The following is a 24,100-nucleotide window of genomic DNA, read 5'->3' on the forward strand; positions in this document are numbered from 1 at the left end:
ATTCTCTAGGAGTTGAAAAGTTCATGATGAAGAGGAGTAAAATTACGATCCCTACCAGATGAAGTAACAGGACCTACCCTCACAATATTCCTCAAAACAGACTCCACCCCTGACTCCGCCTGCTACAAATATTATAATCGAGTGTTGCAATCATATGAATATGCATGTAAAAATGATGTAACCTCTCACAGAAACTGTATAAATACTCTAGCTTTGCACTGCTGACTTCGGAACTCTTTTGTCCAATGCCAATCGGAGAGTTCCCCAACGTTGCCTCAATAAACACCTTACTGCTTAAAGAATGAAACTATGTCTCTAAGCAGTTTCATTGTGCCTCTTCGGGCATCAGAAGTCTCAGGAGCACCTAAAAGACGTAAAGCCCTTGCTTCCCTATTTGGGAAAGACCTGGTCTTTTTAAACTCTTCAATATATGGCTGTTGCTTCAGATTAACACCACCCCCATACCACTGCTGCACAGGGTCTTGGTACAGAATGCCCCCCATTTTCACCCAGACTAGCTGATAAAACTCTGAGGAATCACACACTGAGAGTTCAACTGTGCCAGTATATGAAAGGTATAGGAAAAGTCTAGCATCATCTCACATGGAGTCTGCTTAGGTTAAGATAACATTTGACACCAGCATTCCAGCAATCTCATTAGCACTTGACCAGATGGCATCAACTGACTTTCCAGATTGCAGGCATGCACTTGATATGCTTGTCAAGGGACAGAGGGAGTTGTCTGACTGTATCACTGACACAAACACACAAGGGAGTCTGTGAATAAAGGTAAGCCAGGACTAAAGTCTTTTGCAAAGCATGCAGCCTCATATTTTTATGCCACAAATATCCACTTTTACTCGTAGCTTAGTCAATGTAAAAACCATAAAGGGCTTTGACACTGTTATCCTTTCACTCAAAGAATTTGCTTATGGGACTATCAAGGGCCTTTGCATTTCATATAGTTCAAAAGGGCTTGCAACAAGAGCCAAGAAAAATCTATAGCCAGCTGGCAATGCCTGGGAACATTTGCAATCTTTACATTCAGTTTGCAAGATTTCTTCTGCATCTACCCCCTCCCAGTGCTTCAAAACAAACTCAAAATATTTTTATTACGATGAAGACATCAAACCTGAGTTACATTTCACCATGAAACAGGAAATGCTGTCTACTGAAGCCTGCTGTCTCAGGATCACCTCTTCTGCAGAGCTTATAGAGTCCCAGCAGACTCACCAACCTCTAACTAAAGATAGTTAACATCTGGTAAGCCTCCAAATACTCCCCCGACTGTTTCTTCCAACCCACACCAGCAAAGATCTATTCGCACAGGCTGCCATCTGTGACTGTTGTAGCAGGAAGCTTAGTAATGTGTCTGACTCAAGACTAGAATTATTTCCAAGGGACTGAAGGGGGTGGCATTTCCAATCTGAGTAATACCCATTTTAGCAATGAAAACTTGAATTCAAAAGTTCTGGCACTCCTACTACAAGATCTTTTACAACTGTTCTCCACACAAGCAGCTAGGATTTGGGGTTCTTCTATACTTACAATTCCCCTCATCTAATTCCAAGGGAAGCTGATGAATTCACTTCTGCTGAATCATCCAAGATGAACAATAAATAGTCAAGGAATAAAGAAGGAATTAAGTTATACTCCAGAGACAGGAGTTTGAAAAGGAGATAGGAAAAGGCCTTAAGGCAAGCCAACTTCTTCAAAGATACAGCCTGTTTTTTGTGCAAACATTCCAGTCTTGTCAGCAAGTAGCAGGAAATTAACTACTAATTGCATCAGGGTACGTATTTTCCTTCTTTTTGCATTCTCTGCACCAAAAGTAACACCACACTGCTAATCTGTACTTCCCTACTGAGTCATGCCATAACTTGTGTTAAAATCTTCACTTTCTCCATGCAAAAGCAATGCAGACCTTCTTTTAACCTTTTACCTCTCCACAGCTAAACCTTCTTTTAACCTTTTAGCTCTCCACAGATAAAGGGGTGTCAAATGGGAAGGAACCAAAACCATAGTAAATGGGAAATCTAAAGGTACAAAGACCCTCAGTGTGTGGCACTTGTCCTCCATCTACTCTCAGTTAGGAAAGAGCACCTGTTACCCAGCTTTTCCCAAACTTAGCTCTCCATCAAATAGACTGACTCCATAATTAGTTATCTTTTACTGTGTTAACACTTACTCCTAATAGCCTCTTCAGTAGTCATTCATGTAATTTGCTCAGAATTTTACATGCTCAACTCCATGCTCCCCTCTGAGCTTGTGTGAAGCGGTTCTAAACACAGATAATGAAGTAAAAAGTGTAGGGTTTCTTCAACTTTTGGATGCCGACACACAGTCCTTCCTCATCTCTCTATGACTGAGCAAGTACTGAACCATGTTAAAACATCACCTAAAAAAAAAATCCCAACCACTTCTGAAAGCAGGATCAATAGCTAAAAAATGCGTAGTTTATGTCCAGTAAGGTATTCAAGCATTTAGAAGTGAAAATTTCTCCACATTTCATTCTGATAGAAGTGAGAAGCAACAGGCCCTGCTTTTAGGCAAGAACTGGATGGCCATTTTGCCAGAGAGCAATTTAAGTCACCTCAAATTCAACCTGTACCTTCCCCAATATATTTTCTAAGAATTCAAACCCCTTATTCAGATGTCATTGTTTCATATTTCAGAAATCACACATCACCTGCTATGTAGACTTCTTCCTGTGTCAGGAACATGCAGCTCTCCAACTGGTATTCTCGTGTGCAAAACTCAGGAGTTCCACTGCTCTACAGTAACTCTCCACATTCTCCCCAGAAGGTGAGACTCAGAATACTTAGGTTTGTCATTGCTAATTCTTTTTGCAGACCTTGGACTCTTTGGTTTAGAGTTGTGTTGTGACAGTGCCAAGAACAACCTAAGATGGCTACCATTAAAATGCTGGTAACTTAATACTTTGATAGCAAGTGTCACTCTCCAGACAGTAGAGAGCTCCCATGAACCAGTCAATCCCCATTTGTGTTTATGGAATTCAAAATTTAAATTAAATTACTCTGTTATATGAACAGTTGTTTATTCAGCCATTTTTTGCACTTTACAGCTGGAATTCTGGAAATTCAAACACCACATCTTTGCCTGTGAGCTTCTTGTAGACACCAGAAAATGTTTCCACCTGTGAAGACAAATAATCTTGTTTATACATGCTGGGTAAACAAGTAACTCTAAGTTAACATACTTGAAATACTCTACTATTTGCCACTTTATCTTCACTCTGCCATGAGCTTTGGGGCTAATTACTTTCTACTCGATGAAGGTAGCTGAGCATTTACACAGAAGATACGTTTTCTGAAGAGTATTTGGACACACTTTCATTTGCAAACCGTGGGAGATCCTGAGAGCTGAGCAGGCCCAAACACACCTCTCCAGAAAAAAACCAAGGCAAAGTGCAGTCTGTACTGAGCACAACTGTTTAAGGTCAAAACTAAGTGCTTCCTTCACTTGAAAAACAATAAAACCAAACAAAACAACCCAATTAATCCCTACATATACAAAAAAAAAAAAAAAGAACAAAACACTGTTTCCATAAGAAACCAATATAGCTACTTTACAATCCAGGGCCTTTGGCAAGTTAAACTAGAGCTTTAGTTCAAAACTGTCTTGCTCATCTTCAGCACCGTACTCCTGATACAAACACGAGCATCTCTACCGCCAAAAGCCAGTCTTGTGCTGTATCACTAAGCAGTCTCTTAGCGAATGTCAGAATGGTACCCTGACCTGCATGAGAAAGTAAGTTTTTTCATGAGAATGTAAGCTTTTTCATTTACCTTGTGTTCAACATTGTTCTGCTGTGCTTTGTCCAGATGGACTTTTATAAGCCTGCTGCCGTCCAGTTTTACGCGGATTCTCTTGCCCACGATTTCACTCGGGAAGACCAGGTCTTCGAGAATAGCATCGTGCACTGCAGTAAGTGTACGGCTGAAACACCACAGTTGCATCATTAAACACATCCTCTTGAAAACCTTCATTTGTCAAGGCTTAAGCCTTTCAAAGCACGCTTTAGCTGAAAATTATGGGGCATTTTTTTTCTTTAATGCCACAATGTGACAATACCACACTGTCACAGGTTATGCAAAAATAAAAGCTAAATTCTACAGTGGGTGCAGAAACTTAGTGACTGCGTAAGGGGAAAAAGTAACCAGGTTTCTGACCTTCTAGATCACACACCGTTTTGCAGCAACAGACCAGAAACATTCTTCTATTTCTACACACTTATGGAATATTTTATTTAAATCAGAACTAAACTGTCCCATCTTCTATTCTGCCAAAGACACTCACTGGAAGAGTTTAAGTGTGCAAATGTCTTGAGCTACACCGAGTACAGTCACAGAAAACCCAGTTTTAAAAATACTGGTTTCTTCATCTGCCTTAGTCCAAGAAGCTTGGAATACCAACGTATTACAGGAAAAGACTAGCTGGTAAGTTTAATCCATGCTTAGAAAACTGTTTGATGTCTACATGCATGTTCTTGAACTGTCCAAAAGTCAGCCAAAATGAGAAAAATTAGCTCAGGTTATTTTGTACGAGTCTAGAGGACTAATACGATTTCCAACATCTCCATCTGAAGTTTAAAGGCAGTACCACTAGTAACTATAATCTGTGCCTACAGCAGCACCTGAAACTTGTGAAGATTGGGACAGCTAAGGGGGACCAACATCAATCACAATTCTGTGCTTTGCAATGCACACGGCAGTTTTACTCCACCAGTCTGATCTCATCTCAGGCCTGAACAGGGACAGTCCTGCACACCTGCCTTCCCGTGTGTAGAAACTGGCAGGATGCTCATCACAGACACAGCTGCCAACTTCTCTAGCCACTGTGCAACATTAGTTTTAACAGAACACAGGCAGCGTCCTCCAAATGCAGTTAGATGAGTACTATGAAACTGTACTTTTAAAATCCATGCCTAAAGACTGCAAAACACAGTAACACATATGACACAGGTATAATACTGGGGCTGGGAAAAGTTAAAGGGCATGCCGTATCTCAGAGAGGATAAACTTGTCAGATACAGTCTACATAATGATACAGCGAGATACAGAACAATATGGATGAGGCATTGGCATCCACAGAGACACAGCAGTGTTGCATGTCCAGCAATCAAGAGACTAAGTAAGAGCAAGGGAGACCATTTAACACAAATGACTATACTACTGTTATTAAATTCATACCCAGAGGGACTAGTACTCATACCTATACCCCTCCTCAGCCACTCTCTCCCTCATTGCACCCCATTCCATGTGCCAGCCTTGACTTCTGTACAGTTTAACATGTGATGTGGAAGGAAGTGCCACTTCCTACAACTTAGAAAAAATAATTCTTGTCAGCACACTGTGGTCACAGGGACACCAGGTTGGGGTTACTTAAGCCAGCACTGCTGGCTAAAAACTGACTACAGCTGTAGCTGGAAATACAGACAGTGCCAAGAAATCCAACACCGTGCCCAAAGATGAGCTTTCTACTGCACACTTTGGTAGTCAAATAGCAGTAGGAGAAAAGACAAGACCACCCAAACAATTTAATGACTTCTCAAAAACTCAACTAACCATTATGTGACTAAACTACTATTTACAAAAGAAGGCTGTCATACTGAATCAGGATTATTTACTAACCTCCTGGGACGCTTTTGCTTGTTTTTTGTGCGGCTTTTTCTCGTTGGCTTGGGCAGAATCCTTCTCTGTTAAGTTAAAAACAAAACAAAAAAGGGCATTTCTCAGTATCTAGTGGTTGCAATTTACTCAAGCATCCCAAACACAAGCACCTTCTCCCCACAACTGGAAAATGCACAAAAAACTAAAAAGGGAGACTGAATTATGCTCCAAGTTACATCAGCATTACAACCTCAAGTTACTTGCAGAAGTGCTGTATTGCTTTATTTCTCAATTACTAATCATGTATTCAGTGCACTGAATTAAAAGATTTGTACTTCATCCCCTCTCCCCATGAATACATTCACAATAGTTTACTGTGTCTCATTAGCAACACGAACATGCTTCCCTGCAAACAGAAATCCCACAGGATTTTACAATTTCTGTGAGAGTGAGACTCTGGTGCAACCCAGAGTAGTGAGCTCAGTCCCACAGCCAGCCAGGTGACCTCTGAGACTGAAATGTTAGTTTGAATAGTAAAATGTATTACACAATGCAGATCAAATCCTGGCTTAAATGTAACCTGTTCCAAAAGTAGGATCTAAAGGAATTTGCATAACCTAAGATCAGTAAAACTTATTTTCTACTTCCCTATTCTGAGGATAGATGTTTTAAACCACTGAGTTTTAGATGCAATTGTAGCCACTTGCAGTATTTTCCACCATCACATGACAGTTTCTTCATTACTGTGTTCGTGATGGGGTTACCATAATCCAAACTGGGTCATGCCATACTCAAGAACATTTCCCCTACAGCAGAAGAACTGCACATGTTCCCTTTTAAAACAGATTACTGAACTGACAAGGAATTCTCAAGTGCATAGGTAAAGTGAGACAGAGGCACTTCATTAAAATAAACCTTCCTGGTCACATGAAGATTCAGGGTAAGGTGTTCTAGTTCTTAAAAAGCTTGTCTAATTGTCCACTCTGCAGACAGATCTCCAGTTTGTCCATCTCTCAGTACTGCCCAAAGAGTCCTCCATCACCTTTTCAAGCCTTAGTTCCCCCATATATTTAGAACTTGAGTTAGTTTTTTTAGATCCTAACTTAAATTCTAAGTGCTTAGATTATGCAAGTGTAGTAAAGTACCTATCAATATTTGCTCCCTTTTACTTTCAAACTTTGCTTCTCCAACTTCTGAAGGAGTCAGAGAGGTCAGAACAAGAAAGTTTTATCCTCCACGAAGAAGTTTCACATTTCACAAAGTTTACACAGCCTCGGCTGCCAGCTGAAATGATTTCACCTAACATCCACAGGACACTCACTATATTTCCTGCTGGGACAAAAATATGCATTACATCTCTCTTACCCTGAATGGGCAAGACAGAAGGGTAACAGAGCACTGGAACAGGTTATCCAGAAAGGCTGTGGAATCTTGGATGTTTTCAAGACTCAGCTAGACAAAACTACGCCTAATCTGATCTAATGCTGGTAGCAATTCTGGTTCATGCATGAGGCTGGACTAGATCTCTTCAAATCAACATTTGTATGATTTTAAGTGTTTTACCTGAGCAATGAACACCACATGTTTTCCACTAAATTTCTTCTCCAGCTCACGAACTAGCCGCACCTGAATCTTCTGGAAGGATTTCAGCTGAGGAACTGGTACGAAGATAATGATGGCTTTTCTGCCACCACCCACTTCAATTTCCTGAAACAGAAGTACAAGGTAAATGTTACCTGGGGGTCAAGAAGTAATGTTTGGTTTGATGGTGAATCCTTTGAGCACAGGTATTTGATAGTCTTGCTTAGGACTTTGCAGGGCAGGGAGCACATCACACAGCAGTACCTGCCTTAATACATTAAAGACAAAGCACTGAAAAGCATCTATCAGAGCACTTATTTTGCTGTAAAGGAGTAATTGGGCAATAAATCCCACCACTCCTTCCACAGTCACATCCTCTGAATTGCAAAGCTCATTTTTTCTGCAGGATGAGAGTCAGATGCTATACTGGTAACTACTACACTGAATGCTTACAGCCAGATCTGCAGTGATACATACTGATACAAAGTTTCAAAAATTACTTGCCTCTAATGCAGACTCTAGACAAAGTTAACTTTAACAAATCTCCTATTTTCCAGCTACTGCTTCATGGAAATCACCTGTCCACCACTTGCCAAGGCCTGCATCACTACTCAGTCAAAACATTTCCTTTGCCTCCAAATGCCAACAGGAATACAAGACACCAACTCAGGTTACTTTTCCCCTGGCTTATTCTCCAACAATTGATCAAACCCAAAGTTTGCATAGGCTTATAAAGCGTTTCTCTTGTGAGCCCAACTGCAGAGACATCCTCATGGTCCAACAGCATGGAAAGACAGAGTATTTTTCACAAGCTGTGTCCTCCCATGAGCCAACTCAGATGCCCACAGGAGATTTCTTACAAACAAAATCAAGCACCTAAGTAAACAATAAAGACATTTCTAAAAGCCCCTCCCTTGAAGGCCTCTGAACCTGTAAACCAAGCTGCTTTCTGCACTCCACTCTTAAGCAGCCATGCCCCAGTATCGGCACTGGTGAGCCAGGGCAGGAACCAAAAGCAGCCTGTTTAAGTTTCTGACTGCAGAGACCAGCTTCCTTGCTGCCATCCAGCATTCCAGGCTGACAAATCCTAGCACAGATTTTCTTCTTCTTTTCCACTAATTGTCCTTTTTCTTTTCTCCCTTTAGGTTTCAGTTGCCTGTATGAACTAAAACTAAAATATAGAGGCAGGACAACCTACCTGAGTAAGTCAGTCTACTATCCTAATGTACCTACCATGTACTACTTTGTACACAGAAGATTCACAACAAACTGATTTTACAGAGTGTAACACTTGATGTTCCTGCATAACAGTTTATGTTTCTGCAATGCCTACATTTCCAGTCAATATCCACATGCAAAAAGCCAGTTTTGGAGCTCAAATTCAGTGTGCAGAGACAGCAAGTCGAACAACCATTTTTAAACACTTTTATTTAACACATCCAACTGCTATTTAAGTTTTTACAATAACTTTTTAGACCAGTTCCCAAGAAAAACACTATTATAAAACCGCATGTACTAGCGACAAATGTCAAGTCACAGCAGCAGGTAATAAACCACCACAGGCCCTAAGAAAGGGCTGAAAACTTCATTCACCTACTATGCTACCATTTACAAAAATTAAACATACACAGAGCAAGTCACCATGCAGTTCTCCGTGCAGAAGGCCCAGCCTACCTTGGCTGCTGTGATGTTCAACTCCCGCAGCTGAGCCTTTAAGTCAGAGTTCATTTCCAACTCCAGCAGAGCCTAGAAAAGTGAAGTTGCAAAATAATCATTACATTCACTTCAACTCATAAGAACCCATGAGACCAAAGCCTGTCCACAATGCCAGGGAGCAGCTATATACTTTCCATCACAGTCAATATCGAAGATTTAACTTCCTCTAAGTCATGCTGACATGCAACAAGTTCAGTTGTTGGGAACAGAGGCCATCTGGCCCAGTTCTTAAGTACAGCTAAGAAAGAAAACACATTTATTCAGCTCCAGCCTCAAAGTTTAGGCTCTGGACAACTGTCACAACACTGTCTCTATAAACTGCAGTGAGTCACCAAACAGCAGAAAGAAAGCCACATACCTGGGATATACCAGACTCGAACTCATCTGGCTTCTCGCCATTAGGCTTCACAATCTTGGCGCTAGAGCTGAACATGGCCTTTCTGCAACGCAAAAGAACACTTCGGCTGTGACCAGGCACATGTCACCGGCTACAAACACAGCCAGGACTCTGCCATCCTGCTGAGCAGTCACACGCTCCAGAGCGAAGCCAGAAGGGCCCCAGGGGCCGTGCCGGGCCCAGCACGTCGCTGCAGGCGATGCCGACCAGGGCACAGGCACACCGTCCCGGGAGCGCGGGGCCTGCCCACCGCGGGGCCGCTCCGAGGCCTCGGCAGCGCCGTGGGGGCGGCCCCGCCGCTCCCGAAACGTGCGGCCCAGCGGGCGCTCAGGCGGCGCTCCCGGGCCTCGTTCCCGGCTCCAGCCCCCTCCTCCCGCCTTTCCCGGGCCGCCGCCGGGGGAGGGCGGAGGGAAACCCCGCCGGCTCCCCACGCCGGCCCCGGGCGCCCCGGCGGCCATCGGGCCCCGGGCGGGCGGTAATCGGGCGCATCCCCCCGCCGGGGGAGCCGCAGGCGGCCCCGCTCCACGCCCGGCCCGGTATCGCGGCAGCCCCGGGCGAGGAACGGCGGCCACGGCCCGGACACCCACCTCGCTCCGCGCCGGCCGGGAAAAGGGGGAGCTCTCGCGAGAGCCACACGGATCGCGACCCGGGAAGGCACTCGCCCCGCCCACCGCGGCGTGAAGCCAGACCCGGAAGAAGGGCAGAGCAGTAGCCGCGTGTCCCACAAACCGACCCGGCTTCTGCGGCAGCGAAGCCCGAGCGGACATGTACAGTCCTGGCACGAAGCGCCACAGTTGGCACATGCGCAGTGCCGCGGGGCGGGAGCGCTGCGCTCCCTGCGGCTGGGAGCCGAGGAGCGGGAAGAGGCGGCTGCTCCGCTCTGTCCCTCCTTGTCACGCCAAGCCTTTGCCGCCACCTGATTCTTCGTGCGCTCAGACGGCGTGAGGCGGCCTCGCCGCTTCGCTCCCCTCACAGGCGGAATTCCCGGGCTCTGGTGTCGAGGTGCTGCTCCTGCCCAGACTCCCCGGGATTTCAGGCTCGGCTCGCGGGTCTGCCAGGGCCGTGCAGAGCGGGGCCACCGGCTCTGGCAGCAGCGTTTGTCCTGCCCTCGGTGTCATCGCTCCGCTCATTCAGCGGGTGGGAGCTCCCCGGGATGCTCAGCCCTTTCCATGGAGCCGACCTGCTGGAGCAGCGCTGGCACAGCCACCCCTGGCCCCAGCGGGGCGTTGTGCTGGGCACACACGGCCAAAGCCGTGCCAGGGAGCAGCCAGAGGCGTGGGCGATTGCGGGCAGCACAGGGCCGTGCCTGGGCTTTGGTTTGGCTTACCTCTATAAACACGACTTCTCGCTCCCGCTAAGACAATGTCACAGCGTTCAGTTACTACTTTCATTAGACTAGAAATAACAGATAAATCTTCAGCTGTGTTCAGGTACTAACTCAAGACATAAGAGTGCTGGGCTCGACATTTTCTGTCATCACTAGAAGCACTTTTTATTATATATTGTGTTATTATCTAGCAAAGAAGGCTCTAATAACACTTGGGTTGCACTCTGATAAAAAGAACAAGCTGTACTATAGTTCCAAAAGAAGTGACTTGCATGTTGATTCAGGTGAATCTGAAGTGGCTGTGCATCTAAAGTGAAGCTAAAACCTTGCCTTAACACTTCCATGTTGGTGGATTTAGGTGCCCCGTTCAAGGGAAAGTCCCACACAGAGGCAGGTGTGCAGCTCTTGGCACACACTGTCTAGAGAGGCTTGACCCCGGGGATGGGGTTCAGAGCACTGGTTCTATGATCAGGTTCCCTGGATAACCCCAAGAGCAGTCAGCTTTAGCTTGTAACACCACATTCACGATTATTATGTAATGGTGTGTGTAAAGTTAGTTACTTAACAGAACCGACAAAAGTGGAGTAATAAGCTCTTCTTGTAAACAAAAAACTGACAAAGACACCAGCACCCCAAGCTAAACAACCTCAGCATCTGCAGGCGGCAGCCCATCATGTTTTCTAACATTTGAGGGCTTTTGATAAATTTCTGAGCCAGAAAAGCAGACTGTTCAGTTCAGCATTTTTCTCCCGAGTCATTCTTCCTTGCTAGCATGAATTCAGTGAATGGGAAAAACTGGCCAGCTTATACCGATAGCCAGGATTAGTCTCTATAGAGACTGGAAATTGGCTAAACAGCAGGGATCAGGATCTGATTGGAGAGTAAAAAAGGAAAGATAACAAGTAGTCATCTCAGCAGTCCAGCAGTCTGCTCTGTTTATACTGTGAAATCATTAATGAGAGTGAGAAAGAATAGGTGGTGTGTGGGTAGATCAAAACTGCACTGTACAGAGCGTTAATGAATAAAGATGCAATGTGACTTCCCACCTCCATGTTATCAATGTTACTGAATAGACCTGTATGCTGCATGACAGCAATGAGAGGAGAAGGTGTAGAGATGTTCCCTTTCAGACAACAAATTCGTGTTAGAGGAAGGATGCAGAGTGACAAGATCTATGTGGGCTTTACCCAGTTGGTAACACCTGGTATCCAAAGCAGCTGACAGGTTTTCAAATATCACTGTAGGCATGTGATCCTTAAAAGAAGTCATGTCACTACAAAGTAACATTATTAATGCCGTCCTTATGCTGTGCAGACTCAGAATGTGCAAGGTGAAAAGTAGAAAGAAAAAATTAATTGTGTAACAATGTAACAAAAGCATCCCAACAACAACAGGATAAGGTCTCACGTTATGGATATGATAATAATATAGTATTTGGAGGAAACAGAGGAAGATGGCAAGGCTTGTCAAGGTAACAGTAACTCTAGAAGTGGAAGTAAAACTGTCTGTTACTAGTTCACTTCCCTGAGCCAGGCTTGTACAACCACACAGGTTCTAAAGCTCATGGACAGGCTGTTCCTCTGAGGGTTGAATGGAGGCTGTGATGGTTCTGGGGGATTACTGCTTTGCAGCTTCACTGACACATAGTTTTACACTGAAGTACAGGCAAGTACTTTGTTCTGCAAGATCTCAGTTCTGAGAGAGGTCAAAACACTTTATTTTCCTGCCTTATATTTTCAGTCAAGGTAATGAGATGCAATATAACCTACATTTGCAGGGTGTGCTAGATAAAGTGACTACCTAGTGGTCTACCCAGCTGAAAGCTCAGTTTTAAACAGGAAATGCTTGGTGCAGGTCACATTGAATTTTGCTTTAAAACTGTATGAGGGGAACCACATTATGGTTAAACGTGTCTCCAGCTAAAATATTTGTCAAAGAAGATTAAAGTGCTTGCTAATGTGTACACTACATGCATTAATGTGGGACACAGTAATCAGCTGAGATTTACAGAGAGTTTACATAAAAATGGTGTTACAGACACATGCCCTTACTTAAAACTTATGAGTGTATTTTTGTATACATATTGTAAGTCCTCACTTTTTCCCTGCAGATTTGCTGTTATAAATACAGAAATGGCTGCCAAGAAAATTTGTTAATAAATTAATAAACCAGTTTGGTTTGGTTTTAGTGTGGGGGAGAAACACCGGACCCCTTATAAACTGTAAAACATGCCTGCCATACAAGGTTCAATGACTACTCTCATTCAATGTGGTGTCACCATGTTTTCACCAAAACAGGGGCATTTCCTCTCCTCTTTTTTCCCTTAGTCATTCATTTCTGGCACCTAAGATGTAGTAGCACAAGTGCTTGTGCAAGCTTTGATTTTGCAAAAATTGGCTTGATTTGTGTATCTCATCACCTTATTCTGCAGTGGATATGTAGGGTTGCCCTGTGTTAGTGTGACATCGATTACAAGTGTTAAATCATTTATGAAACTCAATTAAAGACCTATCCACATATATTATTACGTTATTCTGTATTCAAATGAGAGTTTTTGTGACTGAGTGCTTCAGCTTTGCAGGTGGGAACTAAATGGTTCACTTCTTGGTAAATCTTCACACCCTCCTCAAAAAACCTGAGTTACAGAGTGGGAAACATCCTCTCTGCCCCAGGCTAATTGGAAAATCCCCAAGTCTGCTAATGCTACAGCAACCAGAGAGCAAGCACCATGAAGCAAAAGCACAGGTATGTCTTAGCTTAGCCGTGCTAAATGCCACTGTAGTAAAAATGCCACCTGTCATATGAGGAAAGGGATCCATCTCTCCTGCAGCACAGCAGCCTGGAAAAATCAGCAATGGAGATACAACAGTAAAGGTAGGGCTGGCTGATCCTATGCAGCCTCAGTTTTACCAGCTGGGAGAAGAAGCAATGAAAGGGGGTGTGTGGTACTCAGTGGATTCAATAATCTTTTTTCTTTTCCCCAGTTTAAATCTGAACTCTGCATGTTGGTCATGAGAGTGGAAGAGTTACTGCTCAGTCCTTGCTTGTAAATATAATGTATGAATCTGTTCAACCAGAGAATTAATTAGTGTAACAGAAGGTCTTTGCTTACCTCTCCCATCACTTATTGCTCATTGCTCCTTTAGCATGTGTTGATCAAAGAAGACTACAAGTAATGAAAATGTGCAAACCTGAAAGGTATAAGAAATCCTAGTATAGAAAGCCATAATTAAAAGAAAAGCTAACCAAGAGCAATAAAATAAATATATCACAGGCAGGAAGTAGTGAGACGTCTCAGTGGAAACCTTTACAGAGAAAATCAGTGTAAATAATCTTGATCTGAGAAAAGGAGACATAAGCATTTTGTAAGAGTAATAAGAAGTCTCATGACTATGTTGGAGGAAGCAAGAAATATGTAGTAATTATTTTCTGATACAACCCTGACTACATATTCCACCAAATCCTGTCAAATGCATAAGCAATTTGGTTTTGGCTTTGTATTTTTTCAAAGAGAAGTTTCATCCAGCTGATATTCACAGTAATGTTGAACCCATTTGTTTTTGCAAGTGAAGACAAAATGAACCAGGCCAGTGTTTCACATTCTTGGCATTTTACCAGACCACCCTTGTAAATCCAACATACAGCACTCCACAGCTCTGGCACCTCACAGTCAGCTTGGTCTCAGTCCATCTGTGTTAAGGCTGTGAGGGAAATCCAGTTGCTGAAAATGCAGCAGCACGTACACTTTGGGCTGTTTCTGGAGGCGACAATACCAGTGCCCCCAGCTCCGCTACTTTGATCTCATCAGCAGCTCAGTTGAGGCACTGAATTTAGCACATACCCAGACCTCCCAGCTTTGGTGTCCAAGTACAGACACTGGATACAAGGATACATGGCAGCAGGTTGCAGCTGGCAAGTTTGAACTTCAACCTCCTTGGAAAAGTGTGTCATTAATGCACATGAGTATTGCAGGCAGGTGCCAAGAGGATGGTACCAGACATTTTTTGGTGGTGCCCAGAGACAGCACAAGGAGTGACGGCCAGAAACACAAGAAGTTTCACATTATGAGGAAGAACTTTACGCTGAGTGTGGCAAAGCACTGGAACAGGCTGCCCAGGGAGATCGTGAAGACTCTGGAGCCATTCAAAACCCAAATGGAAGTGTTCCTGTGTCACCTGGTCTAGGTGACCCTGCCTTGGCAGGAGGGTTGGACTGGGTGATCTCCAGAGGTCCCTTCCAACTCTTAACAATCCTGTTATTCTGTGAAGGTGTTTGTCCTTCATTCGGGGGCCATCTCGGCACGGGCTCGGCTGAACACCTTTACCTGAAGCCCGTGATTTGAACAGCAGGACGAGTACCAGCTTAACCCCCTTGTTCATTCAGCTCCAGACTTTTTGGGAGCGTTAAACGTGTGAACGCGCCTGTGAGATCCCATTCGCCTTTTATCAACTGGGGCTTCCAGAACGAGGTGGTTTGCTGAAACCGCTGCGACCTCACACACCTCGTGACCCACCCCAAAACAACAGCTGATTTAGGATTGCAAAATACAATTATTGTCGTGGCGGGAGGGCGCCAAAACAAGCAAAAAGCCACCCCGGACAAGACCCGCGGCCTGGGCCTTTCGAGTACTTTGTCCTGCGCGCCGGCCCGTAGAGCGGGGGGCACCCCCGTGGCTGGCGGCGCAGGCGCGGCGGGGCCGATGGCGGCGGGGCGGATGGCGGCGGGGCCGTGATGCTGCGCTGGCTCGTGGCCGTGCTCAGCCCCTGCTTCGCCCCCAGCGCCGCCTCCATGTTCTACGCGGTGCGCACGGGCCGCCGCACCGGCGTCTACCGCACCTGGTGAGCGACGGCCGCGCCGGGAGCCCGCCCGGCCCGGCCCGGCCTCGCCTCACCGCCGCCCGCTCTGTTGCAGGGCGGAGTGCCAGGAGCAGGTGAACAAGTTCCCCTCTGCCAGCTTCAAGAAGTTCGCCAGTGAGAAGGACGCCTGGGCCTTCGTGCGCGGCGCAGTGCCGGGGCAGCCGCTGCTGTCGCAGCCCCAGCCCGAGCCCGCAGGTACGGTGGCCCTTGGGGGCGGGCCTGGGGCCGGGGCTGGGCCGGGCCGGGCCGGGCCGTGGCGAGGCCGGGCCGGGCACGGCTACTGCTCGGCCTGTCACTGCCGCGAATGTGCCCCTGCACGGAAATGTGTCTGTGGTCGCTTGGAGAGCGGTGCTTGTGCCGTGTCCACCTGAAGGACCGTTGGATGTCTGTCTCCTCTCCAGTTTGATCTAGGATGAAGAGTGGCTGGTTTATTCTGTAATATTTTTTTCGTAATAGCCCGGGACGATGTCGTATAACAGACTAACATTGCCAAGAGATAATAACAACTGATGTCTTTAAAAGCAGTCATTCCAAATAAAATTGGATCTTGTATATATGTTAAACTTTCTATGTTTTTGTTTTTTGAAAGGGGCATTCTGTCTGGAAAATGGTAGCCAGAGAGAAGAGCTAAATACGTTGTGTTGCAGTACATGCAAAAGGCCATATGAGCAGTCCACAAACGAAGAACAGGTTGCAAAGCGAGTAAAACATGATGAATTATTCTCATCATACTCAACACCAACAGTCAGTGAAGATAAATTTTCATATATGGGTGAGGTCTTTGATAAGTCCTTTAATTGTTTTCATTTCTTTGCACTCTTTCAGAAGCAACAAGTGTAACTATTAGAAAGCCTTTAGGGAGGTTTGTGTATGGCAGCATCAGGCACATTGTTTCTGTTTAAAGGGGAATTGTGAACTATAATCTATTTGTTCACATTGTCTTTCAGTGTAATTTTAATTGGCTTTAACTGATGTCAACATACAGCTTAATCATAATGTTATAGGTGTGATTTTATTGTGTGTGTGGCTTACAGGCTGTATTTAAATATACAGATGTAGCTGGGAAATCTTAAAGTTGGCTGAAGAATCCAGGGACTGTAGCAAGAAGTGTAGGACTTGAGGCAGAAACTCTTGTTAAGGCTGATTGGTTTGACAGCAGTGAGGGTGTGAAGCTGCAGTGGGACTGCTGGTGTTCTGTGTTACTAATTCCCACAGCTCTGTACTTGACTTTTGGAAGGGCTCTCTGGGAAGGGAAGTTTTGGGGATTAATATATCAGCAGACATTTCTTTCAGCTTAAAGAGTCTATGTCCTTGAAGGAGTTGCTTGAACTTCTGATTTTGGTAATCTTTTTGTAGGTGACTTTGTAGTTGTTTATACAGATGGCTGTTGCACGGGTAATGGACGTAATAGGGCACGTGCTGGAATAGGTGTCTACTGGGGACCAGGCCACCCTTTGTAAGTAGCTTGGGAGGTTATTTTTTTTTTAATTAATACATTACTGTTTATTTTTTATGTGATTTACAATACTAGACTCCTTTTAAATATGAAACTTCGTTGTTGAGACTCATAATTACAGTGTTCTGAGACTAGTGAGTTACTAAGGGGAAAAGAGAAATCATCTTCTCTGGGGAAAATCAACTCGAAATAATATTTTGGGGGGCTGAAACTATAATTCAAGTAATGCTGAAAGTCCTAAAGTAGAAGTAGGTGTGCACAGGAGACTGTAAATGCAATTGCATATTGATGGCAGGTCCAAAATGTGCAGGTTGCTCTATGCAGGTGGAAGCCAGTCCTAGAATATTTTCATTGTCCTTTATAAAAAGTAGCTCTCCTGTATTCATTTTTTTAATGTGTACTCACTATCCACTCTTCTGCATATTTTGGTTAACTAATCTACTGTTCATTCTTGGAGACAGAAATACCAGTGAAAGACTTCCTGGACGGCAGACTAACCAAAGAGCAGAAATACATGTAAGTGGGAAATGTCCTGAAACGCTTCTCCATGTTAGATTGCAGTAGCACACTCAGGACTGTTTCAGCTCCAGTCCTCAGAAACTATTTGTGGAGCTGTGAGGGAAGTATACAAAATATCCAGAGTTAAGACTTGAAAGAAATAGTTCTCTTCAAGTTTTGTTGGTCTTTATTGGTTTTGAACACCTTGAGAATTCCCAAATGTCATCAAGCATAGCTACTTAAAACAGCCTTACATTAGGAAAGCCTGGCTCCCCTAAATCTATGTCTAGATTCCCTTGCATTTTTGATGTGCATGTTTCAGACCTTGGAGTGAGGGCTGTTGAGTAGCAGTTAAGGGGAAAATCTGCATCTTATGATGATAGGATCAGAGCATCATAATCCTCAGATAAATAAAACAAACAGTTTTTGGCTCCTGAGTAACTTCTGTTGGCAAGAGCAGATTTAGTCTTCCCATGTTACCCTCCTCTTAATTATGGTACTGCTACTAATGCACACTGCATGTGTGGAGATGAATGGAAATGGGAAATCGATCCACTTAAAAACTACAAGAAGTTAATTTTAGTGAGAGATAACTGGAGATACTGTTGGTGTGTGGTCAGACTTGTCACTAAAGAGCTTTTCATCTTTACATCCTCACCCACCCACATCTCCCTGATATATTTCAGAGCACCAAAAAACCCTCAACCTGTTAAGGGTTCCAGACAGTTAGAACTGATGTGAATCCCTCCTAGTTGTGGAGAAAATGCTTAAAACTTGATGTGCAGTTGGTAGAATTTTTAGTGGTTATAAAATAGGGCAGAGAGCTACTCCTTCAGCACAGAGCTGCATATCAGAATGTTTTGGAGGTTTTTTTAGCCAGTGGAACTTTAGTGGCTGCCTCTTTGCCTGAATCATAAAGGTGTCATCTGCATGCATAATCTTGGATCCTCTACTCTGTAAAGCATGCTGATAACCATGGTGGGGAGATTGCAACAATACTCTTTGGCCACAACAACCCCCTGCAGTGCTACAGGCTGGGGACAGAGTGGCTGGAAAGCAGCCAGGCAGAAAGGGACCTTGGAGTACTAATTGACAGGAAGCTCAACATGAGCCAACAGTGTGCCCAGGTGGCCAAGAAGGCCAATGGGATCCTGTCCTGAATCAAAAATAGCGTGGCCAGCAGGACCAGGGCAGTGATCCTTCCTCTGTACTCTGCGTTGGTGAGGCCACACCTTGAGTACTGTGTTCAGTTCTGGGCCCCTCAGTTCAGAAACGATATTGAGGTGCTGGAGCGGGTCCAGAGAAGAGCAACAAGGCTGGTGAAGGGACTGAAGCACAAGCCCTATGGGGAGAGGCTGAGGGAGCTGGGGTTGTTTAGCCTGGAGAAGAGGAGGCTCAGAGGTGACCTCCGCACTGTCTATAACTACCTGAAGGGAAGTTCTAGCCAGGTGGGGGCTGGTCTCTTCTCCCAGGCACTCAGCAATAGGACAAGGGGGCACGAGCTTAAGCTCTGCCAGGGGAAATTTAAGTTGGATATCAGAAAAAAATTCTTTCCAGAGAGAGTAATCAGGCATTGGAATGGGCTGCCCAGAGAGGTGGTGGATTCACCATCCCTGGAGATTTTTGAATGCAGATTGGACGTGGCACTGAGTGCCATGATCTAGTAAATGGACTAGAGTTGGACCAAGGGTTGGACTCGATGATCTTGGAGGTCTTTTCCAACCCAATCGATTCTATGATTCTATGATAGTTCTGTGTTAGCATCAGTTACTTTGTTGGTATTTTAATTGCATGTGATCAAAATCATGTTCTGAACTGTGGTTGTGTTGAAACATTCTTAAGGCAGCCTGCAAAGCGATAGAGCAAGCCAAGAGTCAAAACATCAAGAAACTAATAATCTACACTGATAGCAAGTTCACTATTAATGGTAAGTTAATGATTTGAGTTTTCCCAATACTTTCATTACATAAGGCCTGCAGATCATACTGAGTCCTGGAAAAAGGGATGTAAGGAAGAGAATGCAGAGCTTACTGGGCATGACTGACTGCTCAGGGAAAAACTTCCAAATCCTCAAGCATTGCCTGGTAACTGTGAAACATGAGTGGAGTCAAAGCACTTGTTGCAGGAAAGGCTGATAGAAGTAGCCACATGATGTTTGTCTTGAGATGTTCAGTATGACACAAAGTCTAGAAAAAATGTCATTCATGCTCTTAAGGCTGTTCTTAGGAAATTACTTGGAAGTTGGTAGTAACCCTGTAGGTGTTTTGTTGTTTTGCTTCAATTGGAAAGGCTGTCTTAACACACGTGTGTGAAGTACATTCAAGTTCCCTTGCTTTCAAGTTTTTAAGCTACTCTAGCAGACTAGCCAGAGGTGATATGTGCTCACATGATATGAAGCAGCCCAAAAGACTTAATTTCTGTATAAAATTTCTTCCTCTTTCCATGCGATCTTCAGATTTTGCTCCCAGGATAATCTGAACTGCATATTTATTTTTTCTTTGTACATCACACTTTTACAAAGGGAGTGTGTTTTCTGTTTCCAGGTCACTTTGGAGGTTTGATTTTGTGGAGGTTTTTTTTAAATAACATTAACCAAAAACTTATTGCAACTTTTGATTGAAAATTAAATGTGCTTGTTTTTGCTTGCAGTTTGCTCTTGTGTTTGGGGTCACTGAGGTGCAGGTTCCATTCTTGTTTAGGCAAAGTTATTCCATAAATGTGTCTAGGAGTTATTTTTCAAAATGCTACAGAGGGAAGCTCGGGGTTAAATGCAAATGGAAGTGGTTTGGTTTTTAGGAGGTTTGTTTGCAAGATCAGGAAAGATCTTTAAAAAAACCCCAACCTTATTTAAGGAGTTATACAATAAATTTTCTGGCCAGCAAGGGTTGGACAGAATGTTAAATCAAGTCCTGTAGAAATCTTTTTACATGGTCCTTCTCTGAAGGATTCTGTTTAGCCTGCAGAAGCCATAAAAACAGGTGGCCATCTGTTTTTCCTCCATACATGTGTCTCCTCAATTTCTCTAAAACAAACGAGTCAGTAGATCTGTACCATCAAATCTCTCCTTCTTCAGTTGATTGAAGTTCATGAGATAGTTTTGATGTAATGCATGTATAAGATTGTAGTCTTTAAATATTTGTTTGGGAAAACATGTTTGGGTAATTTAAGTAATAATGGAAAAATCCTGAAGACATCAATAGAGAACTAAACAGGAATATCTTCTATCTCCATTGTCTTTGCCTGAGACTTTACGCACAGTTAATCTCTTGTTAAAAGGCTGTTGGGTCCATCCTGATTCTTTGCTGACTTTTTTAACAGCATTTTCATGGTGATGCTCCCTTTGCATAGGTATTACAAGCTGGGTGGACAACTGGAAGACAAATGGCTGGAGAACAAGTTCAGGAGGAAGTGTAATAAATAAAGAAGATTTTGAAAGACTCGATAAGCTATCGAAAGACATAGAAATTCAGTGGGTAAGTTCCTTGTTTCTTCTTTTTAATGAGTTCTTAAACATGCTCCTTGTAAAACCTTGTATGACCATAACTAAGACTTTTGTAGAGCATAATATTGTACATCCACAGGTAAAACCATAAATATAGATGAGCTACTTTTTGTATTTGAAGCAAATTAACAACATAATTTAGACTCTGGGAACCAGTAGTTCATTTATTTAAATGAATGTTTGTTTGTTTTCTGTCTCTTATTACTACTTAGAAAACGTCTGCAATAATTATTTTTAGTTTGTTAGTAGATGAAATTTCTGCACCTGGAAATGTAACCATAAAATGTAACTGTGTCTTTTTCTTGTAGCTGAATTTCTAGATTTGTGTTCAGAACTCTCTAAGATGCTACTTCACTGGAGTAACTCAATCACAGTGTCTTTAAATGGGGAAAATTGAGAGTTTGTTAACCAAATAAACTGACTCTAGTTTTCTTTAATGTGTTTCTTCTACGAAAAATTGATACAGAAAGCTTGTTAAAGAACTTTTAAGTCATTTTTCTCTCCAGTAATGAAGTAAACCAACTTCTGTACAGGTATTTTTGGTAAAATGTGTTTTTCTCTAAGCTCTTGATGTTTGGGGAATATTTTTCCTCTCCTCCTTTTAAATTTTAGCCTAACTGTGGCAAAAGACCACTGATTCTAGAAATAAATCTATGTACTATTGACTTTGTAGCTACAAATGGCATATTTACAGGGCTTCTTTTTTCACCCTTTGTAAAACAGGTTCATGTAGATCTTTAATGTGCACTTTTTCTGTGGGAAGTCTATTGCAGATATTCTATTCATGCTGTTCTGTGTTAGAGTTGGTGACTCCAATTTAAAGGCTGACTAGATTTTATATAACTACTCCTATCACCTATTGAGGAGAAGAAAGTGTAAAAATGTAAAACTAAGACTAATTAAGACCAACTAAGTTCAGTTGTTTGTAGAGTATTTTACATAATTAAAGGATACTATTTTATGTACACTTCTTAAACCTGAATCACTTAAATTTGGGAACAGTTTCGTTTCAGGAGTAGTATGGCTATGCTTAGGTAATGCTAATCCATTTGCTGAGGTATGGAGTCCTCCATGGGTTACAGGTGGATCTCTCTTCCTCCTTGGGCTGCAGGGGCACAGCTGCCTCACCGTGGTCTGCACCACGGGCTGCAGGGGAACCTCTGCTCTGCCACTTGGAGCACTTTCTCCTTCTGTACTGACCTTGGTGTCTGCAGGGTTGTTTCTTTCAGATGTTCTCACTCCTCTCTTTGGCTGTTGTGAAGCATTTTTACTCCTTCTGAAACATGTTGTTGCAGAAGAGCCACCAGCGTTGCTGATGGGCTCAGCTGTGTCTAACTGTGGGTCCATTTTGGAGCTGTCTCTATCTGGCTCTCTCTGCTATGGGGGCAGCCCCTGGTGTCTTTTCACAGAAACCAAGTCCTGAAGCCCCCACTTGGCACCAAAACATTGCCATGTACACCTAATACTGTCTCACACACAGTTTGTGCTTGTCTCCTCTCAGATCTTGTCAAATAACAAGCTTGGTTTTCTTCCTCACCTCCTTCCTCCACCCTTAATGCTGACAAGGGTGGGCATATGGTTGAAAGTTTTTTCAGTTCCTAATGGAAGGATGGACAGTTAAGACATCTGAAAAACAGGAGATTCTTTTAATACTGTTTCTGTATCCTAAGTAAGTGCTGTAACCACTCACCCTCTCTCCCTTTTGGGAAGAGATGAACTTGAATGCTGAATGCTGGTAGGTTTTTCTCTGTTCTCCAAAAGTGAGAATTTTGAGTTGCTGCTGCTGTCTGCATTGCTTAAAGGCTGAGTTACATGGTCCTTATCCAATTCACTACTTCTCATAAAGATAATTTGCACAATTTGGCAAGACTTTCTAGAGGAAGAGAGGCTATGAAAATCCCTGGGAAGAACACCTAAGGGCTGCATGTGAGGTGAGGGCCTCTGGGGAGGTGCTGCTGTAGTAAGAATGAAAGGGCGTTGCGTGATCAGATTTCATGTATATACTTTATTCCTGCTTTCTTGCATATCTAACATTCCTATACTTTTGTCCTGACAGATGCACGTTCCCGGTCATGCTGGCTTCCAAGGAAATGAAGCAGCTGATAGACTAGCAAGAGAAGGAGCTTGTAAACCAAAGTGCTGACATACTGGGACTAGAGACTGTTGCAGTTGGAGGAAAAGGCCTAACATGACAGCAACAGCTGGAGCTGCTGTAATTTTTTCAGAGTTCAACTTTGAACTTTCTTTCTGGCCTGAAGCACTAAATATATACCAACTTCTGGACAGAAAACACCCACATTTTCTTCTGTTGCTTTTGTTTTACAATCGAGACAATATTTAGTTGCTAATTATTTGTTTTTCCTTCATTTTATTGAAAGGGCTATGGGGTCACTGTTTTTAGCTGTCTCATAGACGTATGAAGTCACCGCGAAGAAAAGACTTCTGAAGAAGTAACATTAAATAGAAGTGCTCTGTATTTTCTGTTTGGTGAAATAAATTATTTTTTGTACAGATGTATATATTGCAGCCCAAAATAGCTGAGGTGGGGGCACTTTGGGGTTGGTTGATTCGGTAAAAGGTCACCTAACACAGAGATATCCACTGATCTGCTTTGGTATTCTGGTATAGCAGTAACTGCCCCACAGATGAGCTCATAACGCTGACCCCTTTGTGTGCCTCCCAGTAACATCAGTTACAGCACCTGTGGATGTCTCTGTCTTGTTACTTTGCAAAGTAGCATAAAGTAAAAAGCCAGGTCACAAGAAAATTTGAACAATCAATTTTTACTGTACTGTCTTTACCTGCTTCATGCCCAAGCTCTTTGGCTTCCTGTTTCCATTAACTAGGTTTTTTTATGCGTACTGGTTCTCATTAGCATTGTTAGTTCCTGTTTAGTGTTCCAAAGGTACCTTTCAAAAGGTAAATTGGCCCTTTATCTGAAATGGAACGAGAAGATGATCATCTTCTCCAGACCTACCAGATGTCATGTTTGACTTCATTTTTTCCAGTCAATGATGAGATTAATGGAATGGCTAATTTGCACTTGAATTGGAGAGTAATTACCAGTAATCAACATAGTTTTGCTTTCTTTGCAACTATACAGGAAGAGCAAAAAGGTGTGGTGTGTTATCTGT

At 43.4% G+C, this 24,100-nt stretch overlaps 2 protein-coding genes across 2 annotated transcripts; one reads left to right on the plus strand and one right to left on the minus strand.

The window, feature by feature from the left end:
* Window positions 1–3,037: 3,037 nt before the first annotated feature.
* On the minus strand, window positions 3,038–9,977 carry RPS7 (ribosomal protein S7). Its single transcript, XM_071548389.1, has 7 exons — window positions 9,915–9,977; window positions 9,289–9,370; window positions 8,889–8,960; window positions 7,197–7,340; window positions 5,655–5,719; window positions 3,810–3,960; window positions 3,038–3,157 (listed from the first exon to the last, which is right to left on the minus strand). Exons 2-7 carry the CDS (start codon window positions 9,361–9,363, stop codon window positions 3,080–3,082), a joined length of 585 nt encoding a protein of 194 aa, XP_071404490.1. The 5' UTR covers window positions 9,364–9,370; window positions 9,915–9,977; the 3' UTR covers window positions 3,038–3,079.
* Window positions 9,978–15,319: 5,342 nt separating this feature from the next.
* RNASEH1 (ribonuclease H1) lies at window positions 15,320–23,483 on the plus strand. Its single transcript, XM_071548390.1, has 8 exons — window positions 15,320–15,492; window positions 15,566–15,705; window positions 16,100–16,282; window positions 16,867–16,966; window positions 17,428–17,482; window positions 19,307–19,391; window positions 20,813–20,937; window positions 23,023–23,483. The coding sequence occupies exons 1-8, from the start codon at window positions 15,386–15,388 to the stop codon at window positions 23,107–23,109; spliced, it is 882 nt and encodes a 293-aa protein (XP_071404491.1). The 5' UTR covers window positions 15,320–15,385; the 3' UTR covers window positions 23,110–23,483.
* Window positions 23,484–24,100: the final 617 nt, after the last annotated feature.

This window comes from Pithys albifrons, chromosome 2 (assembly GCF_047495875.1).
Source record: "Pithys albifrons albifrons isolate INPA30051 chromosome 2, PitAlb_v1, whole genome shotgun sequence".
NCBI lineage: Eukaryota > Metazoa > Chordata > Aves > Passeriformes > Thamnophilidae > Pithys > Pithys albifrons.

Excerpts from the sequence above, each read along its gene's own strand:
- RPS7 (XM_071548389.1), bottom strand. The coding sequence starts at position 9,363 with ATGTTCAGCTCTAGCGCCAAGATTGTGAAGCCTAATGGCGAGAAGCCA. Across the intron at positions 8,961-9,288 it reads TCGAGTCTGGTATATCCCAG|GCTCTGCTGGAGTTGGAAAT; the intron begins GTATGTGGCTTT and ends TCACTTTTCTAG. Across the intron at positions 3,961-5,654 it reads AAGCAAAAGCGTCCCAGGAG|CCGTACACTTACTGCAGTGC; the intron begins GTTAGTAAATAA and ends GTGGTGTTTCAG.
- RNASEH1 (XM_071548390.1), top strand. The coding sequence starts at position 15,386 with ATGCTGCGCTGGCTCGTGGCCGTGCTCAGCCCCTGCTTCGCCCCCAGC. Across the intron at positions 19,392-20,812 it reads TAGCAAGTTCACTATTAATG|GTATTACAAGCTGGGTGGAC; the intron begins GTAAGTTAATGA and ends CCCTTTGCATAG. Across the intron at positions 20,938-23,022 it reads AAGACATAGAAATTCAGTGG|ATGCACGTTCCCGGTCATGC; the intron begins GTAAGTTCCTTG and ends TTGTCCTGACAG.